Below are 27,802 nucleotides of genomic sequence, written 5' to 3' on the forward strand. Positions count from 1 at the left end.
CGATTGATGCTTAAGGACGTGTTGTCGGACAGTTGGTTACAGTCTTTTATCTAGTCAAAAGATTCTTATCTGCCAGAAATGTGATAAGTCCACTTATAACTAGTCTCTCAAAATATCCTAGATATTTTTCTCTGTATGCATAGTTATTCGTACAAATTAATCTAACCCAATTCCATCTTGTTACCCTAAAACATTTAATGATAATGACTTCTTATCATCTTTCATCCCCATAAATTTTCTCCTTGCTTTCAGTGAGTAGCAACTTCACTCCCATCTACCTACTTGTAGTGTATTCTTTCTCCTGCCAAATTCACACAGTCACCTCCTCTTCCAGAATAAGACATTTACTGCTGGTCAATCACAGCCACAAGGGAAACAAACAACCGCCATGCTCAAATGAGGATAAGGTGAGGCAGGTCCAATAATTTACAAAGGGACTAGTTACAAACATGCAAGTGGGGTACAGGGAAACCACAAGTGATGCTACATGAATGCAGGGCTGAAGACAGCAGAGCTGTTACTACCCCTAGGCCAAAGGGACAGAGAGATAGCGGGCACCAAAACCAAAGGAGAGGAATCCACAGGCAGATGCTGACCCAGCAACTGTTTTTTAGATGAACTAGGTACAGAAATTGAGAATAAGCATTTATAAACTTCAACAGCAATTCCATAGAATAATTGTGTCTAATAAAAAATGAGGTTTATCTAATAATAAAAATAGGGTTGGATTTTCTATGTCTTTTTTTTTTTTTTTTTTTTCCAAGATGGAGTCTTGTTCTGTTACCCATGCTAAAGTGCGGAGACATGATCTTGGCTCACTGCAACCTCTGCCTCCTGAGTTCAGTTCTTCTGCCTCAGCCTCCTGAGTAACTGGGATTACAGGTGACTGCCACCACCCCCAGCTAATTTTTTCTTTTTCTTTTTTTTTTAAGTAGAGAGGGGGTTTCACTGTGTTGGCCAGGCTGGTCTCAAACTCCTGACCTCGTGATCTGCCCACCTCAGCCTCCCAAAGTGCTGAGATTACAAGCACGAGCCACCACACCTGGCCTATATCTTTATTTTTAATTGTATTTAATTTTTCTAGTAATTTCTTTCAATTATATCTATTTACAGAAGTGCCAGCTATTGATAAATTGGAAATAAGGAAAACATGCTGGGCCTTCACCACAGATATTTTAAGAAGCTTTTCTCTGGAGCAGGCCTTCTTGAGCAAAACAGGCAGCCCAAGGATACCCAATAGGAGGATAGTCAAGGAAATCGATACTCTATCCTTTCTCTCCTCACTTCCTCCAGTCTCTTGTTGAAGTTCTCCATTTGGCTATACCCATTGAGGTCCATGTGGGTCAGTCTCTGGGGAAGGATACAGAAGGGTAGAGAGTGGATCCCCACCCTGTACAGTTGAAAAGTCTATATCCCCAACATAGCAAATGCACGAAGTCCCATCACCACAGAATGATGTCATTTGTCACAGAGTAATGTCTCCCTGTGCCACTTATCAGCTTACTGCCGCTGAACTCCAGATTCATTCTAAATACATGCTCTGTCATAATGAATAGAATTCCTTTAGCACCCATCCATTACAGTGAGCAGGATATTGAGCTGTCTCAGTAGAGGGCGCTGGAGGGATACTGCAAGAGGAAGGGGCTCTCCTGCTGTTTGCAGCTGCTGCAAGAGGTCAGCAGTGTGGGTGGGAGGGCTTTGATCATGGTCTTGCCTGGCTGCAGCCCTGAGCATGTGGTTCCTTTGCAACTTCTCACCTGCAGACTGGCCTAGTATTAAAAATAGAACCCATTTCACAGGCTTGTTGTAAGTACTAATTTTTAAAGGGCAGATATAATCAGTATATTAACATGCAGTTCTCACAGGGGTAACTAAACAACTTTAATTTTGTTCCTCATTGTCCTTGTAAGTCTTCTTGGGGGAGAAGGACTGGCTAGCCCTTCTCCTACCCCTGGATGAAACTTGGGGTGGCACAATGGCTGTTCTGACACAGGACTTTGGGGGAATATAAAATCCTACAATCACTTGAAGACACATAGTCTCAAGTCAATTATAGAAAGTGTCCAATCCAATGCATCAATCCGTAATTCAATTTGTATTCAAAGGTAAGACTTCTGGGAAGGAATCCTTCTATTTCCTCACTCTCCACTGTTCGCTAATTGGCTTTTGGCCCCTCCAGGGTTAAGTGCTTAGATGAAGGAAAGAAAAGAGGGGATAAAAACGTTCATACTTGACAGATACTGTCAAAATATGGCTTAATGCTGTCTGACAAATGCTTAAGACTAACCATTCTCTTATAGGCACTTTTGGGATTCTTCAGAGGGGCTCCTGCCAAGTGATGTAATCTAGTTCTCCAACTGCCCCACATGACTTAGTCCTTGGTTTTCCAGAAGTCCACTCAGTACTGACCTTCTTCTATTTTCAAGATAGCACCCCTCTTACACAAGATTTTAAATTGTTCCAAACCAGATCTTATACACCACTCGGCTCACACTAGACCAAGGGAATATCCAACTACCCTTTGTCCCAACAAACTCTAGGACTGAAGGTCAAGCTGAGGTAGCAACAACTCTCCTCACTTCACCTGCAAAGGCACTTTGCAGCCCTCCTCTGAGCCTCTCTATTTCCTGGAAGTCAGACACCATCCGCAGTGTCTGTGACGTCTGCTAATGGAGCTTGCCACAAAATACAGACTGATACAAGTTTTATAAACTTCCTCAGCTTTTTGAGAGAAGGAAGAATTTCCTTTTTGAATTCTTCCAAGATTTCCATAACTTTTCATCTTTATTTTTCTTTCCTGTGACCCCTAAGCAAACATCCTGCTGGTGACCATAAGCATGGCAATAAATTATCCACGTGTTGCCTCACTGGGGTTTTACTACTAGTTGGTCTATACTATTGTGGGGATAACATGCACAGTCACTGCAGAAGGAATTAAGCCATTGTATAAACTTTAAAACATGCAAGCCCTACCCATTAAAATTGTTCCTTGGTATTCTTACCGTATATATCCAAAGTAAATGAAGTTGAGATTTGATGTCACCAGTAGCCCATTTAATTATCTACAAGAATCAGATGATAAACTATTCAGATCCAACTTTTCTTGTACTGACTAGCTATAATAACCCACATGGGGCAGGGGGAGAAATAAGTGGCTTTTTACATTTATTTTTGCCAGTATGTGCTAATAGTACTTAGTTTCATAGTTCTGGATATGGCTTCAGTAATCAGAAGAGTTTTAAACAGAAAGATCAAAGTCCATAGAAAAAGAGTTTTGTTTCCGTTTCCTTAGAATTTAGATCATCCTGTGAAAAACATAGGATTTCTTCAAGGTAAATAAATACTACTCGCAAGAGGTTAAGACAGAGAAACTATAAAGACAAGTAGTACAAGTGTGTAAAGAATAATACTGGTTATTAGGCAAAACTGCTCAGACGGACCAGTAGAATTAAAATAGTTAAAGTGACAAGGGAGTGATCTGAAACAAGTCATGAGAATCCCTACAAAAAGCAGTTTCGTAAACTGGCTGCAGAAGAACAATCTGGAGTCATAAGTTTCTGAATTAAACTGATACAAGCCTGTCTGTACCTGAGACAGCCGACATCCATTCAGGGCTTCTTTTCAGTAAGAGAATTCTGATTTTATTGCTGGTAATGTATCCAGCTGAAAGCAATGTTTCTCAGCTTCTCCTGAAGATTGGTATGGCCATGTGATTAATACTGGTAATTGAATACAAGTGGAGATTGTTGGAGGCTCCTTAAAGAGGGATGAAGAGCTGGGTGTGAACTTTTTGCCTTTCTACCCATTACTCCTTCTGGCTATGTAGAATTTAGACCTTAAGGCTGAATCTCTAGCAACCATCTTAGAGCATGAAGCAATCTTGAAGGTGGGAGTCACAAGCTAAAGATGGCAGAGCTGACAGATCAAAGGAGTCTGGGTTCCCAACCACCATGGAACTGCCATGCCAGTCCTGCACTGCTCCTTCCATGCTTTTATAAGAAGGAAAGTAAACCTAACATAGATAATCCCCTGTTATCATACACCATCGAATCCTAAACACAGTGCTACTGGCATTTTCTTAGCATTACCAGATTGCAACAGATGATTTTCATATTCAGGCACGTATAACTACCTTCACAATGCCACCCAGCTGTCGGTGATTACAGCATACCATTTGGGGAAATGCATGTCTTAGAATTAATGAAACAGGTATTTGAAGTCTTCAGTTTATCCGGCTGCCTTAGCTTGCCTGAAATCTTACTCATTAACTCACTGATTCTGGGAATATCCAGAATTGGAAATTTCCAGTATGGAAGAGAAATGGCCATGAGAGAATGCCTTGTGCATACCCGGCACAGAAAGGAAGCTAAGGAAAAGCAATACAACACAGACGTTGCCACCCACAGTTGTATGGAAGGCAAAGTATCAGTGAGAAAGAAGCTGTAGTAACATCAGTGTTGGAGAATCTTATTTATTATAGGGTTAAGAACCTCTTTACTGTAATGGACCTTAAATGAACACAGAAGTCTGGTCTCCAAAGTGAGACCTAAAGGAAGATGATGCCAACCAGAGTATGGAGGACAGACTGGCAGTTAATGTTCCCCTGGCACAGGCCATCAGTAATCAGCTGTTGATACACCTATGTTAACTGTCTGGTAAACTCGTGGTGCTGTTTTGGCTCTTCTCAACTAGTTCACTTTTTAAAACTTTAAGCACCTCATTAAAGAAACCCTTTTAGATGTGGTAAATCAGAAACAGTCTACTAGGTAGGGCCCTACTAAGCAATGAGAAATCATCATACTACTATTCAGGGATTATTAAAATAGTGGACTCTCGGGTTGGCCATGCTAAGCAACTGGTATAGAAATAAGCCATGGCAGGGTTAGATTTGCAGTTTGAGCACATCACTGATTTCCTATTTATATCTTTCCCCCATAATACCAGATACATGGTAGTCACTCAACAGGACCCATATTAAATAACAAATGACACAATGCATGGTTTCAAAAGGTGTTTACTATTTGGTCAAACAATTTTTAATTGGAGTTCATAAAGTGAAATATATACTAAAATATATATTAAATATTCACCAAATCCGCATTGCTGCTACGTGAAAACATTTTTTGGTCTGTTGGAAAATGTAATTCCTGAGATCATTGTTGGGCTTTGTCCATCATTTTCCTCACCATCAAATCATCTTTCCTTAAGTGACTTGGGAGTGTGAATCTAAGATGTTCAATTTTAGACCAATTTTCTCTATCTTCTAAATGAGTAAACAGGCTCTATCTTTTATAAAAGGTAGAAAAATAACCATGGTGTGCTAATTTTTTTCAAGGTATGCCATATGGAAAAGTGTAGGCTGAACACAAAGAAGTCTTTTCTGAACAGCTCTCGATCACACATAAGGAACATATGTTTTCCAGTTAATCAGTCCTTGATGTACAGCAGTCCAGCTGTTGTTTTGCATTTATTAAAATATTCTCTGCTAACTAATTATGTTCGTCTTTAAAAGTAAATTGCATAAAATTACATCCAATTTCTTTCTCTAAACCAACATATTCTTCACCTTCACAAAGCAAACACATGGTGCACTGAAACTGAGGTGTTACGAGCTTTACATACTGTTCTGCCATTTGTGAGGGGTGCAACCACAACATAAGTCAGAAAAAAAGCTATCCAGCTTTTCGTGAATCTGGTGAAGTTTACACTTAGCGATAAGTCTCTAAGCCTGAACTTAGCAGGGCTAGCAAAACTTTATTAATTTCCTAACTCCTATTATTTTAGAACGTTTTTCAAAATAATCCTGTAAGTTCCTAATTGAAATACAAAACAGAACAAAAAGCTGTGAGAAATCTTTTTTTCTTTGGCTCTTTAAAGACTTGGAATCATTTATATTAGTGTTGCATACATTTTACCTTCTACATTTTGATGTACTTGCTCTTGAAAGCACTAGAACAGATTAATTGAAATAAAACCTCTCTGAAACCACTTGAACCTTTGATCCTACCATAGAGTTTTAAAGGCTTTCAAGAGGTAACTTGTATTTTCTCGAGTCTGAGTGTCTACATGATTATAGAATGCATGTCTCTTGCTTCATGGTGATATCCAGTATGCATGAAATACTGAAAAATAGGTATTTCCCAAAGATTCCTATATACCAGGCATCTCCGACTGACACTGAAAACCTTCTGAAGCATTTTTAACAACAAAGAATGGACTATTTCACAGACTGACACCAATAATTAGTTTTCTTGACCTACAGTTGAAAGCAAAATTATCTTTTTAACTAAATAGGATCAGCTTCAAAATCCCTTTTGGAGATGTTTTTATCTATTAAATGCCTTTATTAACAACACCATCTTCCATTTTCTATTACTCCAATTCGATTTCTCCTGCATACAAGGTAATGAGCAGAATGGCTGTGAATCCAGTTAACATTCCAGCATTCTGAATCATGAAGAAGGTGAAATCGGTTTTTCTTCCAGTTACCTTTTCTCTCAGCATATCATTCATCTCTGGAAACTAGAAGACAGATACATTGTTAGATAATTGTTGCCATCTTGTGGCAAACCACAAAACAGTCACTTAGAGGCATACCTCGGAGATAGTGTGGGTCTGCTTCCAGAACAGTGTGATAAAGCAAACATCTCAATAAAGTGAGTTACATGAATTCTCGGGTTTCCCAGTGCATACAATAGATATATTTGCATTATACTGTAGACTATTAAGTGTGCAATAGCATAATATCTAAAAAGGCAATGTATATACCAGAATTTTAAAAAATACCTTATTGCTAAAAAATGCTACCAATCATTCGAGCTTTCGGTAAGTTGTAATCTTTTTCCTGGTGGAGTCTCGACTCCATCTTGATGGCTGCTGACTGATTAGAGTAGTGGTTGCTGAAGATGGGACTGGCTGTGAAAATGTCTTAAAATAAGGCAACAATGACATTTGCAACATCAATTTATTATTTCTTTCATGAAATTATTTCTCTGTAGTGTGCAATGCTGTTTGACTGCATTTTACCCACAGTAGAACTTATTTCCAAATTGGAGGCAATCCTCTCAAACTCTGTCCCTGTTTTATAAACTCTGTTTGTAGAATATTCTAAGTCCTTTGATGTCATTTCAGCAATGTTCACCAGGAATAGATTCTGTCTCAATAAATCACTGTTTGTTCCTCCATAAGAAGCAACCCCTCATTCATTCTAGTTTAATCATGAGATTGCAGCAATTCAGTCCCATCTTCAGGCTCCACTTCTCATTCTAGTTATCTTGCCATTTCCACTACCTCTGCAGTTGCTTCCTTCCCTGAACATCTCAAAGTCATCCATGAGTGTTGAAATCAGCTTCTTTCCAATTTCTGTTAATGTGGATATTTTGACTCCTCCCACAAATCACAAATGTTCTTAATATCATCTAGAATGATGAGTCCTTTCTAGAAAGTTTTCAACTTACTTTGTCCAGATTCATCAGAGGAATCACTATCTACAGCAACTATAGACTTACAGATTATTCTGAAAACATACGATTTGTAGGCCCAAACTACTCCATGGACTGATCCATGGACTGCGGAATAGATGCTGTGTTAGCAAGCACAACAACAACATTCATCTTCTTGTACATCTCCGTAAGAGCTCTTAGGTGACTTGATGCACTGTCCATGAGCAGTAATGTTTTGAAAGGAATTTATTTTATTTTTCTGAGCAGTAGGTCCTAACAGTGGGTTTAAAATATTTACTAAACCATGCTGTAAATAGATGTGTTATCATCCAGGCTGTGTTGTTCCATTTCTAGAGCACAGAGTAGATTCAGCATCATTCGTAAGGCCCCTAGGATTTGGGGAGTGGTAAATGATCATTGGCCTCAACTTAAAGTTACCAGCTGCATTAGTCCCTAGTAAGACAGTCAGCCTGTCCTTTGAAGATTTGAAACCAGTCATTGACTTCTCTCTAGTGTGGAAAGTCCTGGATGGCATGTTCTTCTAACAGAAGGCTGTTTCAGCTACACTGAAAATCTATTAGTTTAGAGTAGCCACCTTCATCAGTGATCTTAGATCTTCTGGATAACTTTCTTTTTTTTTTTTTTTTTTTTTGAGATGGAGTCTTGCTCTGTCCCAGGGGCTGGAGTGCAGTGGCCGGATCTCAGCTCACTGCAAACTCCGCCTCCCGGGTTTACGCCATTCTCCTGCCTCAGCCTCCCGAGTAGCTGGGACTACAGGCGCCCACCACCTCGCCTGGCTAGGTTTTTTTTTGTATTTTTTTAGTAGAGACGGGGTTTCACCGTGTTAGCCAGGATGGTCTCGATCTCCTGACCTCGTGATCCGCCCGTCTCGGCCTCCCAAAGTGCTGGGATTACAGGCTTGAGCCACCGCGCCCGGCCTGATCTTCTGGGTAACTTTCTGCAGCTTCCCGTCAGCACTTGCGGCTTCACCTGGCACTTTTATGTCACAGAGATGGCTTCTTTCTTAAACCTAATGAACACACCTCTGCTAACGTCCAGTTTTTCTTCCGCAGTTTCTTTACTTCTGTAAGCCATCATAGAGCTGAAGAGAATTATTCCTTGCTCTGAAATAGGCTATTGCTTATGGGAACATTGTAGCTGCTTTGATCTTCTATCCATACCATTTAAATTTTATTCATGTCAGCAATAGGCTGTTTTGCTTTCTTATTATTTGTGTGTTCGCTGGAGTAGCATTTTAAATTTCCTTCATCAATCCTTTCTTCGCAGTCACAACCGGGCTATTTGGCACACAAAGTCTAGCTTTTGGCCTGCCTTGGGTTTCAACATGCCCTCCTCACTAAGCTTAATCATTTTGGCCTGTGATTTAATATGATAGATGTGCAGCTCTTCCTTTCACTTGAACACTTAGAGGCCACTGTAGGATTATTAATTGGTGTAATTTCAACATTGTTGTGTGTCAGGGAATAGGGAGGCCCAAGGAGAGGGAGATGGGAGAATGGCTGATTAGGGAGCAGGCAGAACACACACAACATTTGTCACTTAAGTTCACCATTCTATACGAATGTGGTTCATGGCACCCTAAAACATAATAGTAACATCATAGATCATTGATCACAAATCGCTAAAACAGATATCATAATAATAATGAAAAGGTTTGAAATATTTCAAAAATTAACAAAATGTGACAGAGACAGGAAATAAGCACATGCTATTCGAAAAATGGCACTGACAGACTCGCTTGAGGCAGGGTTGCCCACAGCTTTCAATGTGCAAGAAAGCAATGTGCAATAAAACAAGGTGCTCCTGTAATAGAATGCTGGGAGGGGCGATATGATGTCATTTACTTTGGATGTTCAAAGGTTTTAGAACAGATAGCTTAATAGGAATATCTAGTTCTTTCAGGCATCACCAAGAGTAAAAGTACTGAAGCAGTATTTTTCCCCAACTGAATCAATCAGTGGGATGGAATTTACCTCATTTTATGTTCTCTTTCTCCTTTTCCATTACCCGTTCTCTATGCTTCACCTATCCCATTCTTTCACGACCTCAAGTTTACCCAGCAAAATCTTCACACCTACCATCACCTCTACCAGAACTTGTATTTCTCTAATTTTTCAGTGGACTAAATCCTTCACTTTTTACCTTATATCTTGCTAAAACACTTCTGCTAGCCAATCCTAGTTTATTCTAGATTCCTTTATTATCATCTCTCATCATATATTCTACTTTCTTATTTCATAGCATTTTTTATTATTTGTAATTATTTAGTCATCTGTATGATTTCTTGTTGTTGTTGTTTAATTTCAGGATTCCCTCTTTCTAGAGGAAAAGCCCCACGAATGGAAAAGCTCCTTGAACTGTGCCTATTTTGCTCACTCCAGGATGAGTATTATTTCTTAGTATTATTTCTTTAAACTGAGCAACTCTAATAAGATTCTGTTCTTATATCAGAAAGTAAAATGACTATAAGACAGTATGAGATATTAATTTGTGAAAAAAGTTATAAATGTAGCATTGGTTCTAAGAGATTAAATCCTTGCTCTTCTGAGGGTCTGCAGAGAACAATGAACAGAGCTAGACAAATATAATTTGGAGGTAAGAATGCAGATGAAAAAAATTAAATTATTAAATTATGTATGTAATATATCCAGTTCCAAATACAAAAGAAATAGTCCTTGATTTTCATACACTACCATATTATCATTTTCTAGAAAGATGTCCATGATTTATTTGAAAATGCACAGGATATTCTCTCTCCTTACACACACATGCACACTCTTTTTTTTTTTTTTTTTTTTGAGATGGAGTCTTGTTCTGTTGTCAGGCTGGAGTACAGTGGCACGATTTCGGTTCACAGCAACCTCTACCTCCCGGGTTCAAGCGATTCTCCTGCCTCAGACTCCTGAGTAGCTGGGACTACAGGCACATGCCACCACGCCCGGCTAACTTTTGTAGTTTTATTAGAGACAGGGTTTCACCACGTTGGCCAGGATGGTCTCGAGCTCTTGACCTTGTGATCCGCCCACCTTGGCCTCCCAAAGTGCTGGGATTACAGGCATGAGCCACCACACCCAGCCATGCACACTCTTTTGAGCACACACACACACACAGATGCAAAGACACAGACACTGAACAGATATAAATATATACTATGTCAAATAAATATTGTCAAAATTTTACCAATTTTAGTGTACCAATTTTAGTTTAACCCAAAAAGCTGTCACTGTTTAGAACTTTGAAATAACAAAATGCTATTTACTCTGATAAGTTATTCCTCTTCCAAATGTGACACAGACACAAAAGAGGGAGAAAAAGTCCTATAGGGACATACTATAAGACAAGATGTGCCAGCCACAAGGGGAATAGAGATAGAGGAAAATATCTCTACTTCAACAAAAACAAATCATTTCACCTTCAAACAATATGATTATGTTTTAAAGAACCAATGAGGATCAGTTTCAAATTACTATTAGTGTAAACTACTCAAGTAGAATGATCTGTTGAAATGGGAATGTTTTGAATTACAACAGAAAGGACTTCCGCACTGCGGAAAGCAGAAGGCCAGCCATAGTTAACTCATAATCCAGATACTCATTTCCAAATTTTAAATTAAAACAAAATACAAATTTTAAGCTTCTTACCATATCTGCCAGAGAAATATAGAGGAACATGCCTCCAGCAAGTGCAAATATAATATTTGGAGCGAAATTGTTGCCCACCAAAATGCCAAAAGCTAGCCCAACATAGCAGGAACATGCAGAAAGGAAGTTGAATAGCAAGGCTTGTCGAGTGCTCATCCCTGCATTGAGTAGGATCACAAAGTCTCCTAGAAGAAGAAGAAAATATCAAGTGAATAGTTGAGTTGTTTTTGTTTTTGTTTTTCTTTTTAATTTCTGGATGAGATCAAAGATAATCATCAATGTCCAACAAGGTCTTCATTTTAGTGCATCAGAAGGCTTTTAAGAGCATGTCACCTGAAAAGTCTCATTCCACTGAAATCAAGAAGTAAGCAGACTTTTACAATATAAGCAGAGCTCCTTACCTAACTCGTGGGGAAATTCCTCACATAGGATTGCTATGGAAGTACTGAGTCCCTGAAGGAGAGACAAGGTGCAGGAAGCCCCAATCGCCAGGCCATCGATGAAATTGTGGAGGGCATCGCAGAGCGTTATCATCCAGGCAATCGTCCCTATTTCTGACAGTTTGGGCCCCTTCAAACAGGTACATGAACTTGGCTCTTTTTTTCCATCCTAGCAGAAAACCAATTAAAATGATAACCAACATTTCTTGAAAGTCTTAGAAATACAGACAAGTTGGAGATGGGTTATGTCTTGAAAAAAACAAATTGTTCCAACAGAAAGTCTTTTAGAGTAACTAGGAAACCCTAATAATACATAACAGAGAAAATAAGACTTATGGTCGAGAGAAAGGAAATTAATCAACTGACACACCTTGAATAAGCCACTAACAGACATTTTCCTTTACTTTCCCTTTAAAACAATCCTTTTGACTTATATAAACTTCTTCCTACTGCCTTTCTAAAATGCAGCAGATATTAACCTAAGAAATTTATTTATACACAAGATTTAAAATGAAGGAAGTTATTCAAAGACTAAACTTAAAGTCTTTTTCATGTTACAATTTAAATATGAAATCCACAACTAGAGCATGATGATATTAGGAACATTTGTTCTAATCCCTCCTATGCCACCATGTGACAGTGAGCAAGTTATCACAGAGTTCCTTCAACTGTAAAATGAAGACATTGTACTAAATGATTTGTTTATTTATCAACAACTTATTGAGTTTCCATTGTGTTCCAGGTACCATGTGGAGGGTTTGGGTTGTAACAACATGGTTCCTACAAGCTCCAAAGCTTAATTATTTTCTTAACAAATTGCATGAAGTGTAGATGGAACAGGCTAGCCTTTACACTAACACTTCTTTTCATGTAGAAACAATAATAAAAATAGAAAACCCTATGATGGACTCTTTGTAGGAATTTAGATTTCCAGGAAATTTACAAAATTGTACAAAATCAAATCAAATTGTACAGACAAATGCCAACTAAAACACTTTCCAGAAGTTGTAGAAAAAGATAAAATGCAAATTCATTTTTAAGTATGAAAGCAGTTTGCAATTAACTGGAGAACATTTTATTCCTAATTCTCCTCCTCTCACCTCTGCCTAAGCAGCTAATCATTATATTTATTGAACATCTGAAATCTGTAGAACACTCTGTTGAATGCTATGAGAAATACATGGAAATGGAAAACACAGCTTCTGTCTTTAAGAGGTGTATTTACGTTGGAGAAATAAGTCATAAGATATACAGATACATTTTTAAAAATTGCAATATATATCCAACAGAGAGGGCTTACTTCAGAGCAACCATCTGAGAGGTTTTACATTTACTCCAATGTCACTTCACTACTCCGAACACTTTGGGGACCAACACTTTCAGAATCAACCTTAAATCTTGCAATACATCTCTTTACTGTTTCATTAGTGGCAAATTTGCACCTTTGGATTTTTGTTTGTAGGCACAGATAAAAGCATTTGGAGCAAATATATTTTTTAATTAATATGAAATGAATGGGAAACTGTTGGTAATAGGATTCATCATCATTGTCATCACCAATGTGGTTGTAGTAGAAATAGAAACAGCAAAGGCATATAGCATTTCTAATGTGCTAGGCACTGTTCTAAGCACTTCAAATACCGAATTCATCTAGAACAATTCTATGAGGAAAGTACAACTGTTACCATCATTTTATAGTTGAGGAAATTAAAGCGCGAAAAGGTTGGTAAACTTACCCAGGGATACAAAAAAAGAGTAAGTGGGCATTTTTGGCAACAGTGCTTTACTACTACAAACATATCGGGAGGAGGATTCTTCTCTGTAATAGGATCTGACGGTAATTCCAAGGAGACTTCCCCACCTCTCAGAAAATTCTCCTGAACAACTGACGCAACATTGAATAAGTATCGAATCTTGTTTATTTTAAGAAACAAAGTTTATCTGCATAAAAATAATTCTATCTTTTCTTAAAATGTGGATTTTTTTTACTGTATAGCTATATCTTAAATGAACAACACAATGAACAATCATAATTTAGCACAGGTGGATCGGGTGGTTTGCATAAAAAATGCCCCAGAGCGGGAAGCAATTAAAGCTGAAATAGAAACAAAGGTGGTCGTAGGGAATGCCACAGAGGAAGTGACCTGGGCTTTGTAAAACTTACTGCCGTGATATACTTAATGAAATTATTTTGAATTAAAGCAGTTGTTTTCATCTTCCAATCTAATTTATCTAATTACATGTTTAAAATTTCCTTATTGTGATGATTTCAGAAGAAGACTACAAAACCAAGTCTTGACTACCTGATATCACATACAGAATCTGTATACAAACACCCTTAATTTTACAGAAGAAATTAAATTAATATATCAGGAATGATTCTCTTACCTCTAAGTACAGATATTACTGACTCTATTTATTATGCCTCATATTAGCTCGATGAGTTTTGGTCCCAAATGATACTGTTGAGCAGGGTAAGAGTTATACGTTTTTAATAGTTTTGGAACAAACCAAAGTAGGCAAACATTCACAGAAACTTCTTTTCTAATTCACCTAGAATTAAATCACTGAGCAGAGAGAAAACTAAATTCAAGTTCCTGTAGTTAAGTTAGTGACTATGCCTATCTCTCTCTTTCCTTTTTAAATTTTTGTTTTCTGTTGTTATTGTTGTTCACTTCCTTGCTTTCTTGTCTGAGTTTACTCTAAATATGAGGCTATTTCTACCCTCAGCCATGATGAGGCAACTCAACCTAGTGAAAAGACCCTAAGTCTGGAATCTGGAACTGAGTTCAAGCTTGGATCTGAGAAGAATTACCGTGTAATCTTCAGCAAGACTCGTAACACCTTTCACTTAGTTATTAATGGGGATGAAAGTCAAAGCAATGTGTAGTATTATCAGAATGGGGGAGAAAGAATATCATACACCAAAGTTATAAAGATAGAGGGAGACTATGTTGAATCCCAACATAAATTGGAGGGGAAAAAACAAAATTAAAAAAAAAAGTACTTAGAAATTAAAATGGAGAAAACAAATGGGTTTACTTGCAGAACAGTTTAAGGAAGGAGGAGAAAGTTGTAGAGGAGGAGGAGGTCTGGGGGAATAGGGAGGACAAGGAAAGGGAGAAGAAGAATGAGGAGGAGCATGAGGAAGACAAGTACAAGGAGGATGAGAAGGAGGGTGAGGAAGAGGACAAAGAGAAGGATGATTAGGAGGAGGACAACGTGGAGGCATGTGGAGAAGGAGGAAAAAGAAAACAGAGAGAAGAAGGAGAAGGAAGTGAGCAAGCATGAGTAAGAGGAGCAGGAAGAGGAATAAAAGGAGGAGAAAGATAAGGACATAGACAAGAAGGACACAAAGGAGGAGGTGAAGAATATATGGATGAGCCTCTTTTAATAAGTGCAGAATGCGAATCTAATTCTATTCCACTGAATCTCATAAAAGGCTATCACAGAGGATAGTTTCAATAATAAAGTGAACAAGAAGATCTGATTGTCACTCAGTATCCTTCCTCAGCCATCCAAATGTTTGCTTAATGGGCCCACATATAAAGTGCCAGAGTGGTGCTGAGGGAGGCTATATATAGGTTCAGCATTCTCTTCCCCTACCAAGGGGGATCTGGCTTTCCAGCACTAAAGAAGTCCCAACCTTCAAAAGCCAAGGCTGATGCTGAGCCCCCAGAAAGACATCACTGCCCAACAGGGCAAGAGGACCAGATGGCTGTATGTGGTAGCAGAATGATTCCATTGGATTCCTCCCATTATAAGGGGATGCTCTTGGACTCACAAAGATAGACATATACAATATATGTCTTCCCTGCCTTAGTGCCTCTGCAAGCACCATCATTCATGGACTTATAGCGCACCAAAGTTGATATATATAGCCAAAGTTTCCTGTGAAAACTATCTCCTAACCATTTTTTAGCAAAGGAAGTGAGACAATGGGCTCAATCCATATAATTCATGGATCACATCACCTGCACCCTCTAGTAGCAACCCGTTTGACAGAATGATGAGATGTCCTGATGAAGCCTCAGCCAGGGTGCAAGCCAAAAGATAACACCCTGAGAGGTTGGAGTTCTGTCCATAGGTTCGGCAGCCAAGCATATGGTGTCATCTCTCTGTAGAGAATGCACAAATCCAAGAACCAAGAGGTGAGAGTAAAAGGGGTCTAGGTCAGGCTCAGTGGCTCCCGCCAGTAATCCCAGCACTTTAGGATGCCAAGGGGGAGGAATGCTTGAGGCTAGGTGTTCGAGACCAGCCTAAGCAACATAGCTAGACCTCGTCTCTACGAAAAATATATTAAAAATTACCCAGGTAATCCCAGCACTTTGGGACGCTGAGGCAGGTGGATCACGAGGTCAGGAGATCGAGACCATCCTGGCTAACACGGTGAAACCCCATCTCTACTAAAAATACAAAAAATTAGCTGGGCATGGTGGTGGGCACCTGTAGTCCTGACTACTCAGGGGACTGAGGCAGGAGAATGGTGTGAACCCGGGAGGCAGAGCTTGCAGTGAGCCGAGATATCACCACTGCACTCCAGCCTGGGTGACACAGCGAGACTCCATTTTTTAAAAAAAAAAAAAAAAAAGAAAAAAAAAATTACCCAGGTATGGTGGCATGAGCTTATGTTCCCAGATACTCGAAAGGCTGAGGTGGGAGAGTTACAGTGAGCTATGATTACGCCACTGCACTCCAGCTGGGCGACAGACATAGACCTTGTCTCTAAATAAACAGATAAATAAATAAATCTATCTTATTTTTATGCCTAATACACTACTTAAAGAATTTTTACTGACAGGCAAGATGGCCGAATAGGAGCTGCTCCAGTCTGCAGCTCCTAGTGAGACCAACGCAGAAGGCAGGTGATTTCTGTATTTCCAACTGAGGTACCCAGTTCATCTCTTTGGGACTGGTTAGTCAGTGGGTGCAGCCCTCGGAGGGTGAGCAGAAGCAGAGTGATGACCCAGGAAGTGCAAAGAGCCAGGGACCTCCCTCCTGGAGCCAAGGGAAGCCGTGAGGAACCATGCCATGAGGCACAGTGCTCTCCAGCCCAGATACTATGCTTTTCCCAAGGTCTTTGCAACCCACAGACCAAGAGATTCCCTAGGTTGCCTATACAAGGGCCCCGGGTTTCAACCACAAAACTGGGTGGCTGTTTGGGCAGACACCAAGTGAGCTATGGGAGCTTTTTTACATACCCCAGTGGTGCCTGGAACACCAGCAAGACAGAATCATTAACTCCTCTGGAAAGGGGGCTGAAGCCAGGGAGTCAAGTGGTCTTGCTCAGCAAATCCCACCTCCATGGAGCCCAGAAGGCTAAGATCCACTGGCTTGAAATTCTCGCTGCCAGCACAGCAGTCTGAAGTCAACCTGGGATGCTCGAGCTTGGTGCGAGGAGGGACATCCGCCATTACTGAGGCTTGAGTAGGTGGTTTTCCCCTCACAGTGTAAACAAAGCCACCTGGAAGTTGAAACAGGGCGGAGCCCACCACAGCTTCACAAAGCCGCTGTAGCCAGAATGTCTCTCTAGATTCCTCCTCCCTGGGCAGGGCATCTCTGAAAGAAAGGCAGCTGCCCCAGTGAGAAGCTTATGGATAAAACTCCCATCTCCCTGGGTCAGTGAACCCAGGGGAAGGGGTGGCTCTGGGCACAGCTTCAGCAGACTTAAATGTTACTGCCTGCCAGCTCTGAAAAGAGCAGCAGATCTCCCAGCACAGTGCTCAAGCTCTGCTAAGGGACAGACTGCCACCTCAACTGGGTCCCTGACCCCTGTGCCTCCTAACTGGGAGACACCTCCCAACAGGGCTCGACAGACACCTCATACAGAAGAGCTCCAGCTGGCATCTGATGGGTGCCCCTCTGGGCAAAGCTTCCAGAGGAAGGAGCAGAGAGAAATATTTGCTGTTCTGCAGCCAATGCTGGTGATACCCAGGCAAACAGGATATAGAGTGTATCCCCAGGAAACTCCAGCAGACCTGCAGAAGAGGGACCTGACTGTTACAAACCAACAAACAGAAACCAGTAGCATCAACATCAACAAAAAGGATGACCACTCAAAAACTCCATCCGAAGGTCACCAACAGCAAAGACCAAAGGTAGATAAAGCCACCAAAAGGAGGGAAAACTCGCATAAAAAAGGCTAAAAAATCCAAAAACCAGAATGCCTCTTCTCCAAAGGATCACAACTCCTCAACATCAAGGGAACAAAACTGGACAGAGAATGAATTTGACGAACTGACAGAAGTAGGCTTTAGAAGGTGGGTAATAACAAACTCCTCTGAGCTAAAGGAGCATGTTGTAACCCAATGCAAGGAACCTAAGAACCTTGAAAACAAATTAGAGGAATTGCTAACTAGAATAACCAGTTTAGAGAAGAACATAAATGACCTGATAAAGTCAAAAAACACAGAACAAGAACTTTGTGAAGCATACACAAGTATCAATAGCCAAATTGATAAAGCAGAAGTATATCAGAGATTGAAGATCAACTTAATAAAATAAAGCATGAAGACAAGATTAGAGAAAAAAGAATGAAAAGGAGCAAACAAAGAATCCAAGAAATATGGGACTATTTGAAAATACCAAACCTACATTTGATTTATGTACCTGAAAGTGATGGGGAGAATGGAATCAAGCTGGAAAACACACTTCAGGATATTATCCAGGAGAACTTCCCCAACCTAGCAAGACAGGCCAACATTCAAATTCAGGAAATACAGAGAACACCACTAAGATACTCCTAAAGAAGAGCAACTCCAAGACACATATTCACCAAGTTTTGGTCAGATTCACCAAGGTTGGAATGCAGGAAAAAATGTTAAGGGCAGCCAGAGAGAAAGGTCAGGTTACCTAAAAAGGGAAGCCCATCAGACTAACAGCGGATCTCTCTACAGAAACACGACAAGCCAGAAGAAAGTAGGGGCCAATATTCAACATTCTTAAAGAAAAGAATTTTCAACCCACAATTTCATATCCAGCCAAACTAAGCTTGATAAGTGAAAGATAAATAAAATCCTTTACAGACAATCAAATGCTGAGGGATTTTGTCACCACAAACAATCAAATGCTGAGGGATTTTGTCACTACCAGGCCTGCCTTACAAGAGCTCCTGAAGGAAGCACTAAATATGGAAAGGAACAACCAGTACCAGCCATGGCAAAAACAAACCAAAATGTAAAGACCATTGACACTATGAAGAAACTGCATCAACTAATGGGTGAAATAACCAGCTAGCACCATAATGACAGGATCAAATTCTCATATAACAATATTAAGCTTATATGTTAATGGGTTAAATGCCCCAATTACAAGGCACAGACTGGCAAATTGGATAACAAGTCAAGACCAATCAGTGTGCTGTATTCAGGAGACCCATCTTATGTAAGACACACATAGGCTCAAAATAAAGGGATGGAGGAATATTTACCAAGCAAATGGAAAGCAAAAAAAAAGAAACAAAAAAGCAGGGATTGCATCCTAGTCTCTGATAAAACAGTCTTTAAAACAACAAAGATCAAAAAAGGCAAAAAGGGCATTACATAATGGTAAAGGGATCAATGCAACAAGAAGAGCTAACTATCCTAAATATATATGCACCCAGTACAGGAGCACGCAGACTCATAAAGCAAGTTCTTAGAGACCTACAAAGAGACTTAGACTCCCACACAATAATAGTGGGAGAATTTACCACCCCACTTTCAATATTAGAGAGATGAATAAAACAGAAAATTAACAAGGATATTAAGGACTTGAACTCAGCTCTGGACCAAGCTGACCTAATAGACATCTACAGAACTCTCCACTCCAAATCAACAGAATATACATTCTTCTCAGCACCACATAGCACTTATTCTAAAATAGACCTGTGACATAATTGGAAGTAAAACACTCTTCAGCAAATGCAGAAGAACAGAAATCATAACAAACAGTCTCTCAGACCATAAGGCAATCAAATTAGAACTCAGGATTAAGAAACTCACTCAAAACCACACAACTACAAAGAAATGGAACAACCTGCTCCTGAATGACTACTGGGTAAATAACGAAATTAAGGCAGAAAGAAATAAGTTCTTTGAAACCAATGAGAACAAAGACACAATGTACGAGAATCTCTGGGACACAGCTAACGCAGTGTTTAGAGGGAAATTTATAGCATTAAATGTCCACAGGAGAAAGCAGAAAAGATCTAAAATTGACACCCTAATATCACAATTAAAAGAACTAGAGAAGCAAAAGCAAACAAATTCAAAAGCTAGCTGAAGACAAGAAATAACTAAGATCAGAGCAGAACTAAAGGAGATAGACACATGAAAAACCCTTCAAAAAAATCAATGAATCCAGGAGCTGGTTTTTTGAAAAGATTAGCAACATAGATAGACTGCTAGCCAGAGTAATAAAGAAGAAAAGAGAGAAGAATCAAATAGACACAATAAAAAATGGTAAAGTGGGATCACCACTGATCCCACAGGAATACAAACTACCATCAGAGAATACTCTAAACACCCTTACACAAATAAACTAGAAAATCTAGAAGAAATGGATAAATTCCTGGACACAAACTCTCCCAAGACTAAACCAGGAAGAAGTCGAAACCCTGAAAAGGCCAATAACAAGTCCTGAAATTGAGGCAGTAATTAATAGCCTAACAACCAAAAAAAGCCCAGGACTAGAGAGATTCACAGTCAAATTCTACCAGACGTACAAACAGTAGCTGGTACCATTCCTTCTGAAACTATTCCAAACAATAGGAAAAGAGGGACTCTTCCCTAGCTCATTTTATGAGGCCAGCATCATCCTGATACCAAAACCTGGTAGAGACAAAACAAAAAAAGAAAATTTCAGACTAATATCCCTGATGAACATTGATGTAAAAATACTGAAAAAAATACCAGCAAACCAAATCCAGTAGCACATTAACAAGCTTACCCACTATGATCAAGTTGGCTTCATCCCTGGGATGCAAGGCTGGTTTGCAGAAGACATGATTATATATTTCAAAAACCCCATTATCTCAGCCCCAAAACTCCTTAAGCTGCTAAGCAACTTCAGCAAAGTCTCAAGATATAAAATCAATGTGCTAAAATCACAAGCATTCCTATACACCAATAACAGACAAACAGAAAGCCAAATTATGAGCAAACTTCCATTCACAATTGCTGCAAAGAGAATAAAATACCTGGGAATACAACTTACAAGTGATGTGAAGGACCTCTTCAAGGAGAACTACAAACCACTGCTCAAGGAAATAAGAGAGGACACAAACAAATGGAAAAACATTCCATGCTCATGGATAAAAAGAATCAATATCAATATCATGAAAATGGCCATACAGTTCAAATTTGTAGACTCAATGCTAGTTCCATCAAGCTACCATTGACTTTCTTCAAAGAATTAGAAAAAAACTACTTTGAATTTTTTACGGAACCAAAAAAGAGCCTGTATAGCCAAGACAATCCTAAGCAAAAAGAACAAAGCTGGAGGCATCACGCTACCTGACTTCAAACTATCCTACAAAGCTACAGTAACCGAGACAGCATAGTACTGGTACCAAAACAGATATACAGACCAATAGAATAGAACAGAGGCCTCAGAAATAACACCACACATCTACAGCCATCTGATCTTCGACAAACCTGACAAAAACAAGCAATGGGGAAAGAATTCCCTATTTAATAAATGGTTTTGGGAAAACTGGGTAGCCATAAGCAGAAAACTGAAACTGGACCCCTTCCTTATACTTTATACAAAAATTAACTCAAGATGGATTGAAGATTTAAATGTAAGACCCAACACCCTAGAAACCCTAGAAGAAAACCTAGGCAATACCATTCAGGACATAGGCATGGGCAAAGACTTCATGACTAAAACACCAAAAGCAGTGGCAACAAAAGCCAAAACTGACAAATGGGATCTAATTAAACTAAAGAACTTCTGCACAGCAAAAGAAACTACCATCAGAGTGAACAGACAACCTACAGAATGGGAGAAAATTTTTGCAATCTATCCATCTGACAAAGGGCTAATATCCAGAATCTACATGGAACTTAAACAAATGTACAAGAAAAAAAACAGCCCCATCAAAAAGTCGGTGAAGGATATGAACAGACACTTTTCAAAAGAAGACATTTATGTGGCCAAGAAACATATTTTAAAAAGCTCATCATCCACTGATCATTAGCGAAATGCAAATCCAAACCACAATAAGATACCATCTCATGCCAGTTAGAATGGCAATCATTAAAAGTCAGGAAACAACAGATGCTGGAGAGGATGTGGAGAAATAGGAACGCTTTTACACTGTTAGTGGGAGTGTAAATTAGTTCAACCATTGTGGAAGACAGTGTGGCGATTCCTCAAGGATCTAGAACCAGAAATACCACTTGACCCAGCAATCCTATTACTGGGTATATACACAAAGGATTATAAATCATTCTACTATAAAGACACATGCACATGTATGCTTACTGTAGCACTATTTAGAATAACAAAGACTTGGAACCAATCCAAATACCCATCAATGATAGAATGGATAAAGAAAATGTGGCATGTATACACCATGGAATACTATACAATCATTAAAAGGATGAGTTCATGTCCTTTGCAGGGACATGGATCAAGTTGGAAACCATCATTCTTAGCAAACCAACACAGGAACAGAAAGCCAAACACTGCATCTTCTCAGTTGTAAGTGGGAGCTGAACAATGAGAACTTACGGGCACAGGGAGGGAAACACCACACACCGGTGCCTGTTCGGGGGGTGGGGGCAAGGGAAGGGATAGCATTAGGAGAAATACCTAATGTAGATGATGGGTTGATGGATGCAGCAAATCACCATGGCACATGTATACCTATGTAACGAACCTACACTTTCTGCACATGTATCCCAAAACTTAAAGTATGGGAAAAAAAAAAAAAAAAAAGAATTCTTGTCTCCTGTCCCCAAAACCTTGGACTTGATGAGTTTGATGGACCTACTGTCCAAGGCAGTAATTCTTATACCAGGAAACATGGTCATTTTCTGATTCATTGGAAGTAGAGACTAACTCCTGGCAATTTACAGTTCTTTATGCCCCTGAACTAACAGAGATGAGGAAGTCACTATAACTAGCTAGGGTTATCACACCTAATGATCCGGGGGAATTGATTTTCTGCTACAGAATGAAGACAGGGATAGTGCTTAGAACTCAGGGAATTCAGTGGGATGCCTCTAAGTACTCCTCCCCGATAGTCCTGGTCAAGGGAAAATAGCAACAATCCCCCAATAAAAACAAGACTACCAAGCACTCAGATCTTACAGAAATGAAGATTTCAATTGCCCTAACTGGAAAATGACTCATCCAGTCAAGGTGATGTCAGACAGTGTGGTAAATACAGAAGGTATTGTCAATGGGGGACCCTATAATGAGCAGTTTAGGCCTCATGACCAGCTCCAGAAGTGAGCTGCAGCTATAATTAACGTTCCTTAATTGCATCTTCTTCTCCCAATATTTTATGTGAAGAGTGTTGCTGGGGACTAATATTTTAGTCAGGTTGCAGAATTAGTAAAAGACATCACGGGAATGATATGGTAGTTGATGGGATTTTGTGCATCCCCTATGTTAGGAACATGCATTTGTTAACCACATGGAGGACAAGATTGGAGGTTGATAGAGAGAAAAAGGGGTAGAGTATTCAATATATCTTTCATTTCTCCCTCCAGATCCACTTTCCGCCCTTCTTTCCCCATAAAGCCTATATGCACTCTATCAAAGGCCCTCATGTCCAGGTGCTCAGCAGGTTCCAGACAGTGAGCTCTAACAAAATTGGAGGGAAGGAGGAGTGGGGATCGGGATATTTATTCCCCTGGCTCCCTCCTTGAAGGTTAGGTAACTTAGGCTGGCTATGTCCACAACTAAAGATCACTGTTCCACTTACAGTAGCTTTCTATACAAAACTAGCTCCTTTCCAGTTCTAGAGAACCTTCTTTCTTCCCTTTTCCCTTTGGACATAGGTTGTTGACAGCTCCACTGTTAATAGCCTCAGGTTACTGCCCTGTGATTCACCTACACCCTGATCAGAGTTTTATAAATTGTCTCTCCTCTATTATTTATCCTTATTTGAGTGGGCCATCTCTCTCTGGAAAGGATTTGACTAATCCAAAGTCTAATGCTCATTCAACAACACAATACTATTAAATAAGTTTTCATGAAAAAAGTAACAAAAAGGATTACATAGACATGAATATACTAAAAAGAGTTAAATGCATTCTAAAAATATAAAGTTTTGATAGGCGTTGCTTTTATTACTAGGTTTTCCAATGATTTCAATGTTTGTATTTTATAGCTGGTGATTACTTGGTCCTTCTCCTCACCCTGAAAAGTCAGCTAACTACAACCAAAATGAAGTTTCACATGAGAAAGGAAAAATTATTTATCTTTAATGCATGTAACCAAATATAATTCAAATGCACTTACCTTCCAGTCATTCGGTTTCAGGCAAAGCTCAAAACTATTTCCAAAACTCTCTTTGCTAATTAAAATAACCATTAACAAGAAAATGACAATTTCTAGAAACCTTGCAAGTTGTTTCCTGTGTCTCCAATCCTTCTGTGGAATGTGAGTAAAGTTGTTCTGGTCTTTAGTAGTTTAATTAATAATCAGTTATTTTCAGTTTGCGACCATAGCATTTTTACTGCCTTGAAAAGAACAATTTAGGAGAAACCTGAGAGGTTTTCAAGAAATCTGCTACTATTTTGCAAATGGAATCTAAAGTAAATAATAGTTAAATATTTACGGTTATCTTAATGGACTATTTATACCACTCTAAAAGGCTGCTTACTGTTGCTACAGATGAGGATGGCATTAATGCACTGGTACATTCAGGACACAGGATATCGTTTCTTATAAAAAGCCCATAAAATGTACCTCTCAGCCTACACAACTCTCATTCTTACTGCAACATCTTAAAGGGATTCAGGAGGCACCAGGAAATTTCTTAAGTTTCAATGTAAGTTGGAGAAATCAGTTGCTAGGATCCTTAAAAGTAGTGTTTCCAAAATAAGGAATATGTACACTGATCAGCATCAAGGCTTTCAGAATAATTCATATGAGAAAACAGGAATAGGATGGGGTGTCATGGAGAAACCAACCCCATGCAGCAGCTGCCTGTCATGTCTTAACATTTGACATGAATTACGTCAAGAACTGAAATATTCAAGATCCCACTCAATATACTCCATGTGACTCACCTGCAAAAAAAGAGAGACTGACTTCTGTGGCAGAGAAGATCTAAAAACACACTGTCAAGGAGCTTAGGGAAAGTGGCAAGAGGCAAAGAAACAGATGAGATGAGAGATGAGAGCCAGTGGTAACGGCAAACACAACAGAACGGGTACTTAGGACCAAGTAGGGGTGATAAGGAATAGGCAAGGTGCCAACAGAGAGACAAATATAAAGCTATTACCTGCAAGGGGCAACTGGCACCCTGGTTTATATTTCAATAGTTCAGGACAACAGAAGCTGTCTCAACTCTGTACATGGAGCTTGAGAAGTAGGAGCCACACAGGATAAAAGTACTGGGACCACATTCCCTCTGAAAGCTGTCACTGTGCCACTCTAAAGATGTGCTGACCCATTTAAGAAAAGAAGAATTCGGCATGAAATATACAGAATACACTACTGGAGCACAGAGCAGTAGTGATAATAATATTCATACTAATAACAGAGCCTCCTGCCACATTCGCACTCACTATTCTTCTGGTACTGTGCTACGCATTTTACATATACCATCATTCAATCTTCACAACCCGATATAGATATGATCCCCATTTTACAAATGAGGAAACTGAGGTATAGAAAGGTTAGGTAAATTAACCAAAGTCATACCTCTAGAAATGTTTAGAAACAGGATTTGAGCCTCCATGCCAAAGAAGCTAAGCCTGTGATCCCTAGGATATATAAGTAATTTTATTTTCTGTGTTGTTTGTTCCTGTTCACCCGGAATGTAGCACTGAAGGCACTCAGTGAGTGTTTGTTGACTGACTAAATAAAGGTGTAGTAATAGTAAAAGTACATCTTCTCTCATAACAAGTTCACAAATCATTGTCCCATGAAGCATGTATTCCAATCTTTCCAAAGAGCAAACACATGGACATTTAAGAACAACATGGAAAGGGTGTGCATAAAAAAAGTTCACTAATCAATTCCAAATTGATTCATCACTATAACATAAAATTCAGTGCAGAGATGCTTTTGTTGTTTGTTTGCCAATTCTTAGCTACTGAAAGTTGAAGAACTGGATCAAAATCTCCGGGCAGGACAAGTTCGTTTTTTCTTTTTAGCCAAGAATTTAGCATTTAATGGGTGCTCAATAAATATTATTTTTAATTAAATGGTGGGGGGTGCTGAATTATGTAGAGAAATGAAATATCAAAATACATTTCAGTCAATGGACCTCAGAGGCTTCCCCATCTATTCTAGTGATCAAGGCAGAAGAATTTTTTTTTTTTTTTTTTTTTTTTGAGACAGGAGTCTTGCTCTGTCCTCCAGGCTGGAATGCAGTGGTGCAATATCGGCTCACTGCAATTTCTGCCTCCGGGTTCAAGCGATTCTCTTGCCTCAGCCTCCCAAGTAGCTGGGACTACAGGCACCCGCCACCACGCCTGGCTAATTTTTTGTATTTTTAGTAGAGACAGAGTTTCACCATGTTAGCCAGGATAGTCTTGATCTCTTGACCTCGTGATCTGCCTGCCTCGGCCTCCCAAAGTGCTGGGATTACAGGCGTGAGCCACCGCGCCCGGCCCTCAAAGCAGAAGATTTTTATTGGCAACCATCTTGCATCTAACTTTGTGAACTTACACATTTTTTCAGAAGATCATTTGGGAAGGGAGGGCATAAAAGTAAGAATATTAGCAATGAAAGCAGATAACCTGTTGAAGATTTATTGTTTGCAAGACACTGTTTGCCTGTGATGAGTGCATCATCCCGATTACAGAAGAAGTAAATGAGGACACTGGAAGAAAGGACTTGCCCAAAACAACACAGCTAGAAAATGGGAAAGTCAGGATTTGTGCCCAGACTATTTGACTCCTAAGCCTATGCAATAAGAGGCCAAGAGACTGCTCAAGAGAATTGAGTTTTTCAGATGAGGAATTTCTGATTTAAGTAGCTTGTTGCTACTTTCTTTGTTGCTATAAAGAAAGAAATTATTTTATTGCTGTTTGCCAGTCTCCATCCTGGAAGGTGGAGTACCTCCAGGATTCAAGTAACTCTGGTTTTGAGTAGAAGACACTGAACTAATTAATGTGCTGAGGTGTTCTGAGGATTGCTAACACTTCACACACACTTAAAATAATACTTCCAATCGTTGAGGAGGAAAAAAGCACCATCCTAGAGCTTTCAAATCCACTATGTATAATCTATTGTTTACAGATTGCAAAAACTGATTGCAAAAGACAGTTGTTTTCCTGACTGGCCTGTTCTTAGTTTATCACACTTAATAAAATGTAATTTTGGAGCCAATGGCTTGCATTATTAACACTGTTAAAGTGTTAGAACACAGGAATGCTTACTTTGAAGTAGAATTTCTATCCAGAATGTTTTCCAATGTCATTTTATACAAGCATCCACTGTGCCTACCTACTCTGTTCATCTTTCTGTTCCTAAAACCAGCTGAACTGTTTCCTCCCCTAGAGACTTCTCACTGCTGTTTCCTCAGCCATAACATTATTCTCTCTGATAGTCACATGGATGGTTCCTTCTTACAATTCAGATTTTAACTTAAATGTGTTCTCCTTGAGGAAGTCATCCCTGACCACCCACACTAATTTGTGACCCAGACATCATCCTATCACATTTTAATTCCCCACAGGACATTTTAAAATTTATTTTTGTATTTTATGTGTATAAATGTATGGGGTACAAGTGTAATTTTGTTACATGTATAGATTGAGTAGTGGTGATGTCAGGATATCCATCACCCAAATAAAGTACATTGTACCCATTAAGTAATATCTTATCACGCACCCTCTTCCCTCCTGCTCACCCTTCTGAATCTCCATTGTCTATCATTCCATATTCTATGTCCACATGTACACATTAGGTACCTCGTACTTATAAATGCCAGCATGGCTTTTGTAATTCTATGATGTTGGGCTGTGTGTCCCACTAGAATGAACTGGAATGCCAGAGCACAGGAACATTTTCTATCTAGTTTGTCATGGCATTTCCAGGATGTAGAGCAGAGCTTGGCACTTGACAGGTGATCACTGAATACATG

General features: G+C 39.4%; 1 protein-coding gene across 4 annotated transcripts in view; it reads right to left on the reverse strand.

Annotated features, from left to right (window-relative positions):
* Window positions 1-4,998: 4,998 nt before the first annotated feature.
* The window catches only part of SLC39A8 (solute carrier family 39 member 8), a 104,485-nt gene continuing 81,681 nt past the window's right edge, over window positions 4,999-27,802 (reverse strand). For all 4 annotated transcript variants that reach the window (XM_078002033.1, XM_078002034.1, XM_015138880.3 and 1 more), the window contains 3 exons: window positions 11,506-11,713; window positions 11,105-11,289; window positions 4,999-6,522 (listed from right to left, as the gene is read on the reverse strand). In XM_078002033.1, coding sequence (XP_077858159.1) covers window positions 6,373-6,522; window positions 11,105-11,289; window positions 11,506-11,713 — 543 coding nt within the window. In that variant the 3' untranslated portion in view covers window positions 4,999-6,372. The remainder of the gene's footprint in view (window positions 6,523-11,104; window positions 11,290-11,505; window positions 11,714-27,802) is intronic.

Source organism: Macaca mulatta, chromosome 5 (genome assembly GCF_049350105.2).
Source record: "Macaca mulatta isolate MMU2019108-1 chromosome 5, T2T-MMU8v2.0, whole genome shotgun sequence".
NCBI classification, from domain to species: Eukaryota; Metazoa; Chordata; class Mammalia; order Primates; family Cercopithecidae; genus Macaca; species Macaca mulatta.